The 18,710-nt window shown below is 40.0% G+C and overlaps 1 protein-coding gene across 1 annotated transcript in view; it reads right to left on the bottom strand.

Annotated features, from left to right (window-relative positions):
- Positions 1-12,825, bottom strand: part of TTC6 (tetratricopeptide repeat domain 6) — a 228,500-nt gene extending 215,675 nt beyond the window's left edge. Inside the window, exons 1-2 of the mRNA XM_059372142.1 lie at positions 12,751-12,825; positions 1,255-2,196 (exon numbers count right to left, since the gene is read on the bottom strand). Coding sequence (XP_059228125.1) covers positions 1,255-2,181 — 927 coding nt within the window. The 5' untranslated portion in view covers positions 2,182-2,196; positions 12,751-12,825. The remainder of the gene's footprint in view (positions 1-1,254; positions 2,197-12,750) is intronic.
- Between the last annotated feature and the right edge of the window lie 5,885 nt (positions 12,826-18,710).

The following is an 18,710-nucleotide window of genomic DNA, read 5'->3' as shown; positions in this document are numbered from 1 at the left end:
CAACAACAACAACAACAACAAAGCTTCTGCCTTTGGCTCAGGTCATGATCCCCAGGTGCTGGGATTGAGCCCCACATTGGGCTCTCTGCTCTTGCGGGAACCTGCTTCCTCCTCTCTCTCTCTGCATGCCTCTCTGCCTACTTGTGATCTCTGTCTGTCAAATAAATAAGTAAATAAAATCATTAAAAATATATATCTTAACTTAGCCTATCTAGCTTTGCTCCCTGCTGGGTACATATCACAATCAAGGAATGGACAGTTTTGGAATGTTTCCGGTACAGTCTCTGGGGTGTGACCACCTGGGGTAGAATCAGCTCTGCCATTTCTTATTTCGGGACATTGAGCCAATCCTTTAACAACACTAAAGCTAGGAAACATCCTGTATAAAATGGGGCTTTTATAGGTATCCACCTGATGAGGTTTTTGGGACAAATGCATACAATATCTCATTTTGCTTGGCACAAAAGAATCACTTAGCATCTCTATAACTGGGAAGGCCTAGGAAGTAAATTAAAAAAAAAAAAAAAATTTTTGAGAGAGAGGTGCCTGAGTGGCTCAGTTGGTTAAGCATCTGCCTTAGGCTCAGGTCATGATCCTGGGGTCCTGGGATGGAGCCCCACTTCAAGGGGCTCCTTGCTCAGCCGGGAGCCTGCTTCTCCCTCTTCCTCGACCCCTTCCTCTCCCTCTACCCCTCTCTCTCCTTCAATCTCTCCTTTCTCCTCTGCCCCCTCCTTCCTGCCTCCTGCTCTCTCTCACTGTCAAATAAATAAATAAAATCTTTAAAAACGTACATATTAAGAGTTTTTCCCTAAAAATATCAAAGAACTACAAATTCAACTTCTTAACAGTAATATAGTGATGTGCTTAGTGTAAAAATTTACTGGCAATCCCAAGCTGTAACAGAAAATGACTGAGTTTTCTATAGAAAACATGTTATTTTGAAACTCAATAGTCACAACGACTTTGAAACGAAAAGTTACCAGTGATATATTTATAACTCGAGTCTACAACCAATGTACTTCGAGTTAATTTTTGAGATAATCTCTCAATTTCTTTCACTGAAAGAGTACACGCTCCCCTGGATGGAATATTTTAAAATTCGAATTCCAAATTCTAAGCCCTTGAATAAGCCCCCGGTGTTTTGTCTAGCTTATCTAGCTTGTAACACACCCGATGCACTTAAATATGCTATGAATGTTTCCTTAAGTTGTATTTATCCAGGAAGAATATTAATTCTCCTTCTGGTTCACCTACTTCCATTTTAAGGTCGTAGTTCTCGCCGAGGACACTCTGGATGAGCTCTTTGATGGTCCGGTCAGAGGCCAGCTGGGCCTCCGACCGCAAGGAGGCGATGATCTCCTCTATGGAAGTCGGGATCGCTCGCACCGGCTGAGCGGCCTCCCGCGAGCGGCCCCGCCCGATGCTCCCCCGCTGGCTTTCGGAAACTGACCCGAGCGGTCGGCTGGCTAAGGCCCGGCTCAAGGAGAGGGTGTGAGGCCCGGCTCTCCTCCGCCGGCCGCCTGCCTCCGCGTCGCCCTCCCGGCTGGAAATGGAGCTGCGCGTCCTCGGTTTGGCCTGGCGGGCCGCTGCGGGCGGAGCCGTGCCCTCTTTCACGCCGCGCTCCCGGCCGGGATGCGGGACCGGCTTGAGGCCCGTGGGCCGCGGGCTCCTCGCGCCCAGGCGCGCCCCGGGCCTCTCCCTTGCCGCTGGGGGCGGCATCAGAACTAACGGTCTGGACGTGCCAGCCCTGGAGGCGATGACCGGCGGCTTTTTCGGGAGCGGGTGCCGGAGGAACGCAGAGCTCCGCATGTAGAAGTCCTGGGGGCGAAACCGCCGGATCTTTCCCGGGGCGGCCTCCTCGCTCGGGGCCGGAGACCGCGCTGCGCCTCGGGGCGCCTGCTGCAGGAGGGCCGCAGTGAGGGTCGTAGGGCCTTTAGCTCGAGGGGACCCTGATGGCTTTTGGGGTCCATCGTGGGCGGCGCTGCCCTTCTCCCCAGGACGGGCAGGGCCCAGGGCCTGGAGGCCGCACACTGAAGCTTCATCCACAGCCGGCTTGAGGGCCAACTTCTGCTGGAATTGGAGAAGATCCTTTTTAGTTTCCTGTCGAATCCTCTCAAGCTCTTTAAAGATATAGGATTCTTCTTTGTATTTCAGTCCAAAATGCTTCGAAACTGCGGACATCTTGGCTAATTTGTCCTGTGAAATAACAACAATATATTACGTATCTATAACAAAACTCATGTCGATAAATACAAGTCGAACTCAAAAAAACCTCTTAAGGTACAATGCTCGGTGTGCTCCCAGAGGCCCAAGTGGGTAGTATTAGTTTATGTCATTTTAAATCCAGCCATTGGCCTTTTCACAGGAACCATGGAAAACCTTCAAAACAGTAACCTTTTTACAGTAGGAATTCCTGAAACTCCGATTGGTTTTAACATTTCTTTAGACTATAATGTAATGTCCCAATTCCAGACAAGAGAGACAGGCAGAGAGAATCTAAAGAAACCCTAAGAGAGAATAGAGACCATCAACTGAAGGGAAGCTAGCCCACGAACAGATTTTACAATTGCTCCAAATTTTTCAAAGATACAAATTTGTACCAACAATTTTAAAATGAGACATTTTCACATAAAATTCCAGATAAACAGGTTCTCTGGGGAGGGGAAAAAAAAAAATGAAGGCTCTGGCAACATAAGGGCCAAATCCCTACTCTTGGGCCAAGATGGCAGTTTCCTCTTCCTTCTCCAACTGGTGGTGGGTTCCTCCATCTCTCACCCAGCCCACTTCCCTCAATATGCCTCCAGAGCTAGAACAGACTGTATGACAGGGGTAAGGTGATCAGCAACAAGGTAGGCTGCAGCCAGATCATGAGGCCTTGCATGCCAAATATTCGTACTTTTTCTCTTGGCTACTGAAAACCATTCAAAAACTTTTAACAGAATATAGCTTGATAGGATCTGGTGCTTGGGGGATATTGAGGGGGACAAAGAATAAAGGGAGAGAGGCAAAGAAGAATCTCCACAGCTTGAGCATAAGGCCTGGCTGGCATTGGTAATGGAGCAGAGTGAAAACAGAGACATTAACAGGTAGAACTGACAGGATCTGGCCACAGAGAAGGAGTAAATGAAAGTGATTAAAGATCCTTCATAAAATTGGAACTTTGAATCATCTTGATGAAATCTTCTTCATAGCCAAGTGCACAATAAAACCTCTGCTATTCAGTGACTTGTACACTTAAAAATGGTTAAAATGGTAAATTTTTATGTTAGGTGTATTTATTAACCTGGTATTCAGCAGGGCCAGTTCATCTATGATCCTGAAGTAGATTTTTAGATCCTGAGAGATCTGAGGTCATTAACAAAAGCCAGGCTAACAGGAAATATAAATAGAGAAGGGCCCAATTACAGATTCTTTGGTAGTTGGGATTCATCTCTGGGAAGTGGGATGAGTAGGAGCAACAGAGAGGAAAACGGGAAGAGTTCCACAGAAGTCAAGAAGAGGGGAATTTTGAGAAATAAGGATAAAACAATGAAGATAAAACCAGAAAATAATGAATTAGAAAAACTAATTTGTGTATTTTTAGGAAACCCAACGCCAAGGTTCTTTGAAAAAAAATTATAAAGCAGAAACAGGGGCGCCTGGGTGGCTCAGTGGGTTAAAGCCTCTGCCTTCAGCTCAGGTCATGATCCCAGGGTCCTGGAATCGAGCCCCACATTGGGCTCTCTGCTCAGCAGAGAGCCTGCTTCCCTGTCTCTCTCTCTGCCTACTGCTCTGCCTACTTGTGATCTCTCTTTCTATCAAATAAATAAATAAAATCTTTAAAAAAAAATAAAGCAGAAACATCTATGGAATATCACCATTATTTGCAAATATGATTATCTACCTAGAAGCTCTAAACCAAAGAACTACTTAGAATTATAATAGATTTATGCAAGACACTTAAATTTTTTAAAATTTTATACCAAAATCAATAACTTCCATTTGACCAAAATGACCCATTCAAAAACACAGTGATAAAATTCCATTATAATTTTTTAAAAGTATCTAGCAATAAACACAATGAGAAACATACTTAAACTAAATAAATGTTTATAATTTTACCGAAGGACATAAAAGATGTGACTAAATAGTTAATGTCCCTTGGTGAAAAAAAATCAAATATTGTAATTACATAAGGGCTTTCCAAAATACTGTGTTGGTTTAATGCTATCATAATCAAAATCTACAAATTCTATTTTTAGACTCTCAAAAGTAATTCTGGATCATTTGAAATAAAAAACAGGATAGATTAGGCAAAATTTGTAAAAGGGAAATGAGGGAGCAGTAATCTAACAAGATAATTAAAACTTACACAGATCTAAGAATTAAACTGGATACACTATTGTTAGAATCATCACATAGACTGAGCAAAAGAATTAAGAACACTATGAGTTATATTATAAAAACAGTGTTAAATTGTCAATAAGAATTATTCAGTAAGTTGTGCTGAGGCAATTGGTAGATTATAGGACAGGGGAGGGGAAAATTAGACTTCATTTTATGCCATATACCAAAAAAGACAGATTTAACACATAAATGTGGAAAAAATTTTATTTTGCTTTGCATTTCTTTGCTTATCATCTTATCCACATTCTTTTTTTTTTAAGATTTTATTTATTTATTTGACAGAGAGAGAGAGATCACAAGCAGGCAGAGAGGCAGGCAGAGAGAGGGGGAAGCAGGCTCACTGCTGAGCAGAGAGCCCAATGTGGGGCTCAATCCCAGGACCCTGAGATCCTGACCTGAGCCGAAGGCAGAGGCTTAACCCACTGAGCCCCCCAGGCACCCCTCTTATCCACATTCTTGATTGGACTTACATTAATTCATAAAAAAAGTTCTTTACAATTAGAATTATTCATTTATCATACATTATGGGCAATATGAACAAAAGATCTTATTTAGCCTCTAAATATAGTCATATTGCTTTTAATATCTAATATTTGCTGGCAATTCTCAAACAGAAGACCCTGCTACATGGCAGAGCTCTCATCTGGGAATCAAGAGGCGCTCTTTCTGTACCCATCTCCACCAATGCCCAGACCTTGAAGAGTTCAGTTCTATCCATAACCAGATTTCATTTTAAAAAGTGAAAATAATATACTGTTTGCTCTTTTTTTGCACAATAGTATATGAATATTAGAAATGATTTTCTTTTTTAAAGATATTATTTATTTATTTAACAGAGAGAGAGATCACAAGTGGACAAAGAGGCAGGCAGAGAGAGAGGGAAGCAGGGTCCCCGCTGAGCAGAGAGCCCGATGCAGGGCTCGATCCCAGGACCCTGAGTTCATGACCCGAGCTGAAGGCAGAGGCTTAACACTGAGCCACCTGGGCACCCAGGCACCCCTAGAAATTACTTCCAAAACCCTTAAGGAAGTTTCCCTTTTTATAAAACATGCTGTATAATCCTCCTCATAGTGTTTTGGCTATTACTGTTTGCACAGGTGGTGATATGCTCACGCTGACACCATCTGCATTTCTTCCTACAAAAGGCTGTAACTGGAAGAGAGCACGGAACAGAGGCACATTAAATCCTTGATGAGAATCTGACTTGACTCTCCCAACTTCACTTCCCTTTTGTTTCTTAGTTCCTGCTTTGTATTCCCATCCCAACTTCTCTCAGGCTTTTGGTTTGCTATTGAAGTTTATCAAGTGTTCATTGTCTAACATTTCTCAGTACACGCCCTTGAGCTCTTCATAGGAAAGTTGCTCTTCACATCCATATAGAACTTCTACCTTTGACAAGAACTTCTATTGTGTTTTCAAGGTAGGTGATATCTCAATGCTAAATGGGGCAGTCTACAAAGCTTAGTGACTTTCCTTCCCCCACCCAACCCTCAACACTACAAAATATGTAAAAATGACTTTTAAACATCCAGTCTCATGGGAAAATAACATGTTCCCTTTTTTGGGTAGTAATTTATTAAAAGAAAGAGACCAGTTCTGGTTTGGAGAGTCTTTTTTTTTTTTTTATAAGAGTTCATTTATTCATTTGACAGAGATCACAAGTAGGCAGAGAGGCAGGCAGGGGATGGGGGCGAGGGGGGGGAAGCAGACTCCCTGCTGAGCAGAGAACCCCATGGGGGGCTGGATCTCGGGATTCTGAGATTATGACCTGAGCCGGAGGCAGAGGCTTTAACCCCTGAGCCACCCAGGCAACCCTGATTTGGAGATTCTTAAGGAAAAATAATGTAACTATCACCAAAAGTATTAAGGTGTCAAGCCTGCTGCTCACAATTCAGGCTAAGTTTACTTTATACTTTAAAATGGGACAGATGTGTTTGAAATCTTTACAACCTGAATAGTAATTTCAGTAATTTCACTTTCTGCTTCTTCCCCAATTATTGGAACTCCAAACCTTTTCCTTTTTCCTCTCCCAGGAGGTTCAGTGCCTGAACAGTGAGGTAGTCAGAAAAGCCAAGAACCAACATTCTTTCCTCTCCTCCACGGTGTGATCAGACATGAGAATCAAGCTCTCCAACCATAAATGGCTAGAACCCAAAGAGAGCGGACTAGTGGATTCTCTAGATTCTGGGGCAGGTTGCTCTCTGGTTCTTGCAGATGTGGCCATTCCTCCTACTGCAAGAGAATACCCATACTCTGCTCTAGACTTCAACTAAGGTAGACATGAACAGAGCAGACCACCAGAAAACTTGGTTCTAAGCAACATGGAACCACCTCACCTAGGGAAATCCTTTATATGTTGGGCCTGTTTCCTCAGATTATTATATTGAGAATAGAGCCAAAGTACCAGCTGGTTAGATGGAGGCCTTGACTTTGTCTATGTATAGTAATGGGTGCCTGAGAGGGAAGGGTGACACATTAAGAACAAGATTTAGGTTCTCTTGGGTCCAGGGCCAAATATCAACTCAATTTGCTCCCTAAATTTCACATCAACATCAACTTCCAATACACACATAAGTTCCAAAAGAAATATCTAAGTCCAAAGAAAGTCTATCACATCTAGTAAAATCTTCACATTGCAAGGAAAATAAAAATATTCTGAAAACAACTACTTATTTTTGCAATAGCAGTGGTAGAAATGAGACCTGGTTTTGTACTGATTATAATTTATGAAAAAGCTTAATAATAATTATGATCATTTTAACAACTTTGCTAAAAGAATAAGATAATTGTATTTTTTTCTATTTTTTGATACTTTCTATAATATTTGTTTTGCTGTCTTTAATCTTAAGCATATCAATAATAGTAATTCACACTTACATTGTGTTGGTTAAAAATTATTCAGAAACCAATAGAAATTTCAAGACTCTAAAAACATTCTCCTGTTAAAACCAGTACCCAGAATATGCCCATAGCCTTTGTGATATATATACATACAAACATAAATACATAACAGGTAATGGAACAATGAAATATCTCCCTGCCTTTTTCTTCTCCCCATGTTCTGTCTTTCCTTCTTGAACTTCCTTCATCTAATTTGTTCAGATAGCCAAAACAGTTAAATAAAAGAATTTTATTATTATTATCACCATGGTTGTGACATGTTAAATGTTGCATGCTCTCAATCTCAAAAGTAATTTGTTGGAGTTCCACTTCTACATCCATAGAAAATCCCCTACTAATAACAGTTGATAAACTCTGGGAAAAATATAAAAAACAAATACCTCAGGATTCTTCAAAGTAAACAAAAGCAGGCAGACTGTGGAAGAGAATAGACACTTGTGGAAACACCTTCTGGAAGTGAGTTTCCAGATCTATTGTGGCCTTTCCCTAAATACCATCCATACTGTAGAATGGCATAGTGCAGGTGGCAAAAACTTTGATAGAAAGCCCTTCATCATTCTGGCCAGACAAATCAGAGAAAAGACCGCTGGCAACAACCACTACTGAGGAGTGAGAAAAAAGTCCCAAAGGAGAGAGAGCCAGAGAAGGTAATCCCCCAATTCTGTATCTAAACCCCATACAAGTTTAGACTGACCTCTGAACTGTGCATATGTAGGACAAATTCAAAGCAGCACAATAATGACTTAAAAAGCTAAAGCGAGATTTAGTTGAACTTAACTTCCAAATATAGAGAGTCAGATGGAGTTTACAGTGAGTGTAACCTGGTGAATTGCCTGCCAAATGAAAAACATCAACATTCTTCAGAGGCATATAGCAGAATCCACAGTCTACACAACAAAACATTAACAACATCCAGGATATAATAAGAAAAATAATTACTCAGCATAAAAAGATCCAGGAAAATGTGACTCATTCTCAAGGACAAACATAATGAACAGACACCAGTCCAGAGACGACACAAAAGTTGAAATTATTAAAGAAGGCCTTTAAGGAAACTATTATAACTATGTTTAATGAAGTAAAGGGAGATAGGCTAATGAGGAATAAAAAGATAGAAAATCTTAGGATAGACATAAAAGTGAAAAAATAGAAATTTTATATCTGAAAAATATAATACTTTCAATAAAAATTGGACTAACAGAATGGAGAAGTCAAAGAAAAGAGTCAGTGAATTGGAAGATAAATCAACAGGAATTATTCAATATTTAAAAGAGAAAGAAGAGATCTGGGGGGAGGGCAGTGCAGGGAACACCCTCAGAACCCAGTGAAGCAGTATCATAAGTTCTAATATATGGGTAAGCAGTATCCTGAAAGGAGAGAAAGATGGGGTGAAAAATACTTAAACAAGTGTGAGAAAACCTCTCAGACCTGAAGAAACACCTAATGAAACCCAGTACATTCCAAGCAGGATAAAACCAATGAAAACCACATGTCAGCTACTGGAAATCAAAGTTAAAGATAAAATACTGAGAGCAGAGAGAGATAAACAATACATTTTTTATAGGGAAGCAATTCAAATGACAAAAACTTCCCATTAAAAACCACTGAAACCAAAAGATAGTGAAACAAGATTTGTAATAGGCTTAAAAAGCAAATAACTATTGACAAAGAATTATGTATCTAACAAGCATATTCTTTTAAAAAATGAAAGCAACATATTCAGACACAAGGAAGCTAAAAGAATTGCTCACCAGCAGACTAGAAAACTATAAGAAATAATAAAGGTTTTACTTCAGACTGATGAGAGATTATATAAGAGGAAAATCTGAATCTTCAGGAAGGAATGAAGATTAGAGATGGAAACTATCTGAATGAGTTTAAAATACCATTTCTTAGTCTTTTTTTTTTTTTTCAGTTGTATGAAAACCAAATTGTCTTGTGGGGTGTTTGTATAAATAGATGCAACACATATGACAAGAACCAAAAAGACCAGGATAGGGTCAGTAAGGTCACTATAGTTGTAAGAGTGCTACATTTTATGTGAACTAGTTTGACATTAACTCCAGAGTGTGAAATGTTAAGATTGTATATTGTAATTCCTAGAGAAACAGTTTTTTAAAGCCATACAAAGAAGTGTGACAAAAAAATCAATAGACAATTAAAAAGAATACAAAAATATTAAATCTTAGGAAATATTTTAGACTAAATAATAATGAAAATACAACATATCAAATGTGTGAGATGGAGCTAAAGTAGTGCCTAAAAGGAACAGTACAGATTAAATTATTAAATCAAAAATGTCTAAAATCAATAACCTAAGGTTCTACTTTAAGAATCTAAAAAAAGAGGAGTAAAGTGTACCCAAGATAAATATAAGGATATAAGGACATAAATCAATCAAACAGAAAATAGAAAAAAAATTGAGAAAATAAGAAGCCAAGAACTGGTTTTTCAATAACATCAACAAAATTCTTTGAGAAAACTGCTACCTAGACTGTTTAAGAATAAACAAGAGAAAAAAATCACTAATATCAAGAATAAAAAAGTGCTTTTCACTACAGGTCCTAAAGATATGAAAGGAGAAGAAGATATAACAAACAACTTTATAGCAACAAATCTAACAATTTAGATAAAATGGTCAAATCTCTGAAATTTTCAATTTAGCAAAATTAACATAAGAAACAGAAAATCCTCATAGTCCTATATTAAATAAGCTTATTCATTACCAAAAATCTTACCACAAAGACACTTCCAGGTACAGGTGGTTCTCTCAAGTAGTCAAGAAAGAACACCAAACTTACACAAGTGTTTTCAGAAAATATGGTAACATTTTGAGACGTACATAACTATAATACTAAACCTCACAAAATCATTTTTTTAAAGGGAAATGCTTTTTCCCTATATTCATGATCCCTCATGAATATAGATTCAGAAATCTTTTTTTTTTAAGATTTTATTTATTTGACAGACAGAGATTACAAGTAGGCAGAGAGGCAGGCAGAGAGAGAGAAGGAAGCAGGCTCCCTGCTAAGCAGAGAGCCCAATGGGGGGCTTGATCCCAGGACCCTGGGATCATGACCTGAGCCGAAGGCAGAGGCTTTAACCCACTGAGCCAACCAGGTGCCCCTAGATCCAGAAATCTTAAGTAAAATATTAGTATATCAAATCCAGAAGTAAATTTTTAAAGGTATAATATATACTGATCATAAAGAGTTTATTTCAGGGCTGAAAATTCGATTTAACATTTGAAAATCAACATAGTTCACTGTATGAGTAGAAAATAGAAGAAAATATATGATCATTTCAATGGATAGTAGAAAACCATTTGACAAAATCCAACACCCACTCATGATAATAATAAAGAAATAATTGTGCAAATATGTTTTATAGGTTACATCAATCTGATTAAGAGAATTTACAAAAAAATACAGCTAACATTATATTTTTGCTCTCCCACTAAAACTGAAAACTAGGCAAAAGTGTAACAACTCTTTTTTTTTTAATTGATCATTGTAACATTGTTAATGAAAGCAAGTAGGTGGACCTTTATATCCATTAACAAAATATTAAAAAGTGCCTCAACTCTTACCATATCTATTCATCATTGTACTAGAGGTCCTAGCCATTGCAATATGGTGAGGAAAAGAAATAAAAGGAATAAATTGGAAAGGAAAAAGTAACATGATTTTTAGGTCAACAGTTCCAAGAAATCTACAAAACAATCCCTAGTTGTCTATAAGTGACTTATCAATGTTGTATGAAACAAGTTAACATACAAAATCAACCATATTTTAATATGTTAGCATCAAACCACTGAAAAGTAATACCCCAAAAGACATTAAATTCTTGAGAATAAGTCCAACAAAAGATGTCCAAAATCTCTACACTGAAAATTACAGAACATTGGTAAGAGAAATTAAAGACCTATATAAAATTCCAAACCATGTTTGTTAACTAGAAGACTCAACATTGTTTAAAACAGCAATTACCCCCATATAGATTTATAGATCCCATGCAATTCCAATCAAAATTCCGCCAGGCTTTGTTTTTTTTTTTTTTTTTAAACAGAAATTACAAGCTGATTCTAAAATGCATATACAAGTTTAAATAACTTTAAATCATTAAAATTATTTTTTAAAAAATTAGAGGGCTTACACAATCCAACTTCAAAACTGAATATAAAGCTACAGTAATGGAGGCAAAGGTTCTGGCAAATCATTATGCTGGGTAAAGGAAGCCAGATACAAAACCGTATATATTGTATGCTTCCATTTGTATGAAATTGTAGAATATGCAACCGATTCTATGGTGTCACATAGCAGATCAGTAGCTGGTATTGGGCAGTTAGAGCAGGTGAGAACAGGGATGGATACCAAAGGGAACAGAGGAATGGAAAGGTTCAGTTATCAGAAATTTAAATAGGGGCTCCTGGGTGGCTCAGTGGGTTGAAGCCTCTGCCTTTGGCTCAGGTCATGATCCTAGGGTCCTGGGATCCAGCCCCGCATAGGGCTCTCTGCTCAGCGGGGAGCCTGCTTCCCCCTGTCTCTCTGCCTGCCTCTCTGCCTACTTGTGATCTCTGTCTGTCAAATAAATAAATAAACCTTAAAAATTTTTAAATAAAAACGGGGAAAAGATGAGTCAGTTATCTTGACTGTAGTAATTGTTTCAAAGATGGGTACATCCGTCAAAACTTATCAAATTGTACACCTGTACATGATATTGTAATGCATTATACTAACTAGTAATCTGTATGTTCTCTGCCGTTTATGGAATATAAATTATACCTTTATAAAGCTGTAAACAGGAGGAAAAAAAACAATTTGTTGAAATTTTATATTTGAACGTTGAATAATAAAAAGAACTATCGAACTTTAAACTCTTGCAATGGTAGTTCGCGATAGTTTCACCGTGGATCTGCGGTCTGGGATGCTAGAGAATCCTTTCAGGAAGCCTGCAGTGTCCTACTGCCCACCAAAGGGTTTGGGGGCCACACTCAGAAAACAGCTTCCTAGTCCAAAATTAGACACTCTGACCTTAGTGGGGGAGATCTCCTAATGGTGTGTAAGGCTTGCCCCCAAACAATCAGCCCCTGTCGAGGGACACCAGGAAAGGTCAGGCAGTTGGAAACTGAATTCCCTCCACTGCGACCTTCCTCTCCCTTGCCACACTCCCTCTGATCCCTTCCTGTCCTTCGCCTTCCTGACTCCTTTTCCTTTCCCCACAGCCTGGTCGTCCCCCTATCTTTCCGTTCCACCAGGTTTTCCCTCTTTCCGAGGGCATCGCAGCCTGCTCTAGACCCGAGACCCTCTCCAACCCCAGCCCTGTTTTCTACGCTGATTTTCTCGGCGATTAGTGTGGATTAAAGAGGCAGAACGGGAGACGACGATTGCTCCGCGCCAATATCGCAGCCTCTTCCCACAGCCTCCCAGACGAAGTCCCCAGCGTCCCCAGCCGGTCTCTCACCCGCCTGCCGGGACGCCTCTGCTCCCATTCAGACGGCGAGAAGGTGGACAGTGCCTCGGCCCGGCGTTATATCCCGCCCGCCTTCCGGGGGGCCGAGCAGCCGGGTGGGCTCGGACAGGCTCTACTGGAAGGAAGAACGCGCTCCGTTGCTCGGCAACAAGCAGCGCGTCCTCCGCCGCCTCGCGCCCGCGCTCTGACTCTTGTGGATCCCTCCGCGCTGTGGGTCCCAAGCCGGCGGAAGCCGCTCCAAGGGGCGCCTTTGGGGACCACAAGCCAAAACTTAAGCTGAGCTGGGCTTTTGCTGGGACTCTTGCTAGTCGCAAAGAGCCTCCTGGCCTGGAGTCTCCTAGATCCGCCGTTTATGCCTCCTTTAAACCAACTGCTTACTTGGCACTCACGTTCTTTATGCATTTAAATGAATTGTGCTAGAGACATGAGATTCAGACTTCTGGAGAGTTCATATTATACTCCTAGGTTCAGCATCGTCAGAGTTTCTGATGTCCAGAGTTTCTGATGTTATAAGAAGCCATAACTGGCATTCTCTGTTGAAGTTGAATACACACATACTCTATGACCCAGCAATTCCACTCCCAATAGGAATGCATGTAAACATGCACTAAGAAACATGTGCATCAATATTCATAGCAGTTTCATTCATGATAGCTAAAAACTGGTAAATAACCAAATGCCCATCAAAAGTAGGGTGCATAAATTAATTGTGGTATATTCATAAAATGCAATAAAGGATGTGAACAACCTTCATCTGTGTAAAACAACATAAATGAATCTCTATGAGCTAATATGCCAAACATAAGGAGTATACACTATATGAGTCCATTCATGTAGGGTTTATTTTATTAATTTTTTATTTAAATTCAATCTAGTTAACATCTAATGCATTATTAGTTTCAGGGGTAGAATTTAGTGACTTATCAGTTGCACATAACACCCAATGCTCATTATATCAACTGTCCTCCTTAATGTCCATCACCCAGTTACCCCATCCCCCCACTCCTCCCAACAACTTTCAGTTCCTTTCCTATAGTTAAGAGTCTCTTAAGGGTCTCCTATTGATAAGCTTTTCCTCCCTCTCAGTTCCTTTTTTTTTTTTTTTAAGATTTTATTTATTTATCTGACACACAGAGAGAAATCACAAATAGGCAGAAAGGCAGGCGGTGGGCTAGGGAAGCAGGCTCCCGGCTGAGCAGAGAGCCCTATACAGGACTTGATCCCAGGACCAGGAGATCATGACCTGAGCCGCATGCAGAAGCTTAAACCACTGAGCCACCCAGGTGCCCTCCTTCTCTGTTTTTATCTTATTTTATTTTTTCCTTCCCTTCCCCTATGTTCATCTGTTTTGTTTCTTAAATTCCACATATGAATGAAATCATCATATAAGGTTTAAAAAACAAGACAGCAAAAACTATAGCACTTGCAGATGCATGCTCAGCTGCTGTATTACAAAAAAAAAAAAAAGTAATAACAGTAAGAGTCAAAATAGTGGTCATTTTGGGAGTGGAGAAGGTGACGGTGATTGGTGGACACAGAAAGGAGGAATCCTGGGATAGTAGCACTATTCTGCATTTTAACCTTGGTGATAGTTGTTTGACTTTTCTTTTTGTGATAAACCCCTGTTTTCTATTTTGTTTATTTTTCTGTGTTATATTTCACTATTATTTTAAAAACCAAAAGAAAATCCAATTAAATGCCATCATGTAAATGAAGGTGTTTTGCTCAGTGCCTGGCATTCAATGGCCCCCAAGTGTTGATTTTATATTGATCTACTTTCTACCAATCTCTCCCTTTCCAAATACTCAGGCAACTAATAGATGAGATCACGGAAGTGGCAGGTAAAATCTTCTGGAAGTCATCCCTGAGACTGATGCTTCCCAGAAATTCAAAATAGAAGCATGCTCTGCAACACAATTCCCTGGTGCTGGGCCTCAAAGCAGCCCAGTTGTGCAGAAGGATGCACTCAAAAATTCTCAGGCCTCCCTCAGGCAGCTCCCACTCTCCAGACACAGAGCCCAGTAAGGATACCGAGTTTTGCCAACTGTGCCAGTTGCTTTGCTCCCTGGGATTCTGCAACCTCTTCTGTAAAATGGAGATAATAATCTTACCTCAAAGGTTTGTTGCTTTACTCCCCAACATAATGAGTTTTAAATAATTGCTGAGTGTCCACAAGACGAGCAGCATTTTACAGAGAAAGATCTGCTGTCCCTGAGGTTTCACTACACCCACATCATGTACCAAGGCCTTGTGGCTACTCCTTGAGGGCAGTTTTGCCCTAAGTGTGGAAGTAACCCCTCCAGACAATAAGTGCATCACTTTCCTTTGCTAATTAAAATAATGAGCAAATAACTAAAATGCTTAGTGTGAATTGTTCTTGAACCATCCTGGATGCTGCATAAAAATAATACATAGGCCATATTCCTAAAATAGAAAAATTTTTAAACTAATGTAGCCCTGAAACATGTTATGGTCAGGAAGCAATTTATATGGTAAATAAACATTGTTCATTAATGCTTTTATAATACAAAATGGTAACAAGTATTTAGATATTGATACCATAGGATAATACATCCATGAGCTAGATACTATTAGCTTCATTTTATAGGTAACTTACTGATGGTCAAAGAGATCAAGGATTTACCTTTGATCTCCTAGCTAATAATCAGTTCTGAAGAAATATTTTTGGCCAGTAGCAGGTATAGATAACACTTATAAACATAAAGAACTGTAGGTCTAAATGAAAGAAAGAGAGAGAAAAACAGAGAGAGAGAGAAGGAAGAAGGGAGGAAGGGGGAGAAGAAGAGAAAGAGGGAGGGTGGAGGAGGGAAGAGGGAGAGGGAGGAGGGGGAGGAGAGGGGGAGAAGGAAAGAGAGAAAGAAAAAGGAAGAAGAGAAAGAATACTTAGTGATCTAAAGATATTTTAAATTCGTTGTTGATATTGTAATGCTTCTGTATGAAAATGTTAATACTCTAGGTTCTGTTTTATAGAAAAGGGCATTAGACTCAAATAACAGCATAAAATTACTCAATCATTGAAACACTATGATTTCACTTAAGTTTTTGTCACTCTTAAACCACCACCTACTAGTCCTCTTGTCCTCTGATTTTGGAGCCTTCTATTGGGTTCACTGCATAGCAAGTAAAGGAAGACCCAAAAATTCAACTTCCACACCCTCAAAATACCCTCATAGAACAAATTCCAAAGTTCTCCAAAGAGAACGCAAGCCTCTTCATAATTAGGACCCTTCCAAAGGTCTTCTTGGAAAATAATAATTAAATGTATAACTTGACTTTATATTATGCACCAAAATAAATTCCAACTGGATGTAAGATTTTGTTATACATAAGAGTAGCAGTTATATATAAGACTTATAAACATTAAACCATAAAAGGCAGGAACTCTGGTTAAAATATTGATGGTTTTTTTAAAGTATCTATGTGTTGAAAAATAAGCAGAATTATAATGCAAATGAAAACCTGGTGGAAAACTCGCAATATTTATGACAAACATGGGATTAATATTCTTTAGATGAAAAACAGAGAAACACTCAAAATTTTTAGTTTATTAATTGAGGTGTGGAAAGGCAGTTCCCAAAAGAAGAAATATTTATGGCCAGTAGAAATATAAAAACATTCAACTTCAGTAGTAATCTCAGAAATGCAAATTAAAATAATGCTATATATTTTTTGCCAATCAAATTACAAGGTTAGTAATAGAGTTCCTGCATGGTACTGAAGAAATAAGATCACTCATAGATGTCTTTGTTTGTTTATTTTTAAAGATATTATTTATTTGACAGAGAGAAACACAGCGAGAGAGGAGGTCTAGTAGCCTGATGCAGAGCTCGAACCCAGGACCCTGGGATCATGACCTGAGCTGAAGGCAGACACTTAATGACGAGCCACGCAGGCACCCCCACTCATAGATTTCTGCTGCCATTTTGCTAGATGTCATTTGCTAGATAGCCTTCATTCCTGCAGCACCATTGCCCGGACCTTGCCCAAACCCAACTGGAAGCCCAAAGGCAAGGAAAGCTGGACGATATGTGCAGAGAACAGAGGCAGAGAATTGAGTAGAAAGAAGAAGAGGCTAGAGAGAAAAACAGAGAATAACCAGAAAAGTCTATTACCAAAGTTGCCTGTACTGCTTGAATCCACAGACACTAACGTCCTAAAACAGCTTCTCCTGCCTTAAGGTCCCCCTCCCCCAGCATTGCTTACCCTCAGCCTTCTCCTAACACCCTGCTCACCCATCTTACCCCTAGGTGATCTACTTAACATACCTCAGGCCTCCCTCCTGACCCTAAACTCTGACTTGATTCTAACATCTGAGCTTATGGAGTTCAGAAAGGGACCTGTGGGAAGCCACCCATCACCCTTCCCTGGGGTGCCTCAAAAAGCCAGGCATGATCTCAGGGTTTTTAAGGTAAGATAAAAATAGCAAGCACTGAGCAGAAAGAAAACTCTGTGAGTAAAACTATCCATTTGAAAAGAAGATACAAATAACACTAATAAGCCCAGTCCAAAGCAGGTGGACCTGGCTGAGAATTAAGGATTTATTTTTCTAGGACACAGTGGCTGGTATTTAGCATTCCAGTTACCCTTTACACTTCCAAAGGGCTTTGCTTAGGTGTTCTCCAAGTATGGTAATGCACTAGAGACTTTGCTGAGTTTGAGGTCAAAACCATTCCTTTTCTAAAGGTAGGTATGTAAGACTGTTGGATGTGCTTTGTAGCCTAAACATTGAGCTTAGAGAACCAATGCCTGGTTTAAGCTTAGAAAAACTAACAGCTCTCCCTGAGTAAGCTGTAAAAACAGAAGCTGCATTTAGCCAGAAACTGCTCGCAGCCTGAGATTTCTGTGTACCAGCCCACTTCCCCTGAATGCACCTCCCCCCGACCAATCCAAAAAAAAAATTAATCAGCTTTGAAGATGTGTGATTTTTCTGTTCTCCCGTAAAGGAAATATTTTATTCTATCCACCCGGTTCTGATTACTAAATGAAACGGAATTCAAAAATTTATTAGAGCCTTGTCCTCAGGACCTTCTTAACCCATCCAAGCCCTGTCTGAAATGTGGGTTGTTGTTCATGTGAGTCCCAGGGATCCACCCTGAAACTCCAGTTCTTCTAAGCCCCCTTAGCAGGAGAAATTAAGCAATTCATGAATCTTCACTTCAGCAAATGGGCCTGTATCTGGCAAAGTCTTTTGTGATTTGGTCTTTTCAAATACAATACTGTTCTTTTTTTTCTTAATGAAGACTTGGCACCCCGCCAAGTTTTCTTGCACATGCAAGATAATATTCAGAGTCTTTAATATTTGAAGGACCCATGGTAAGCCCAGCATGTTTGGTTGATTTTAGTTGGATTCCCAGGAATTCCCCGCCTTTTTAAGGGCATCTATGTCAAATAGTTCTTTAAAACATGGAGGGAACTTTCCTTGCTGTAATGTTATCTTGGGTTTTGAGTATTTTAGGAAATGTCCTAAGTGATAATCCTCCAACTGACCCTAAGTGGTTTCTTCTTCTAACTCTGTCCATGAGAGAGGAAGTGGCAAAGGAGGTCCAAGGGAGAAGGAAGAAAATATTTAAGTGAATCAAGTGTCCTGTCTTCTCTCCATGCCCCCCAAGTTCAGATGCTGAGGACAGAATGGCCTCCCAGAAGGCCAGACTCACTCCCTTCATCTTCCAACTGAGCTGCCTGCTGGATCCAGGCCCGGGTCTTGGGTCTTGACTGAGGTTGCCATAGCCAGGGCAGTGTGCAAGTCTACCATCTCGGGGACCCTTGAGAATCACACACTAGCTTCTGAGGCCCGACCTCTACCATTAGCCACTCCCTAGAAAGCGGCCCCCCAGGTCGAGGAGATTAGGAGGGGATTCTAGGCAGGGTCCCCATGGAAGATGAGAAGCAGCCCTTGAGAACTGCCAGGCATTCAGTCTCTCCAAAGAAGC

This window comes from Mustela nigripes, chromosome 13, assembly GCF_022355385.1.
Source record: "Mustela nigripes isolate SB6536 chromosome 13, MUSNIG.SB6536, whole genome shotgun sequence".
Lineage (NCBI taxonomy): Eukaryota > Metazoa > Chordata > Mammalia > Carnivora > Mustelidae > Mustela > Mustela nigripes.
Note: the sequence above shows the minus strand (reverse complement) of the source record. Positions and strands in the feature narration are given on the sequence as shown.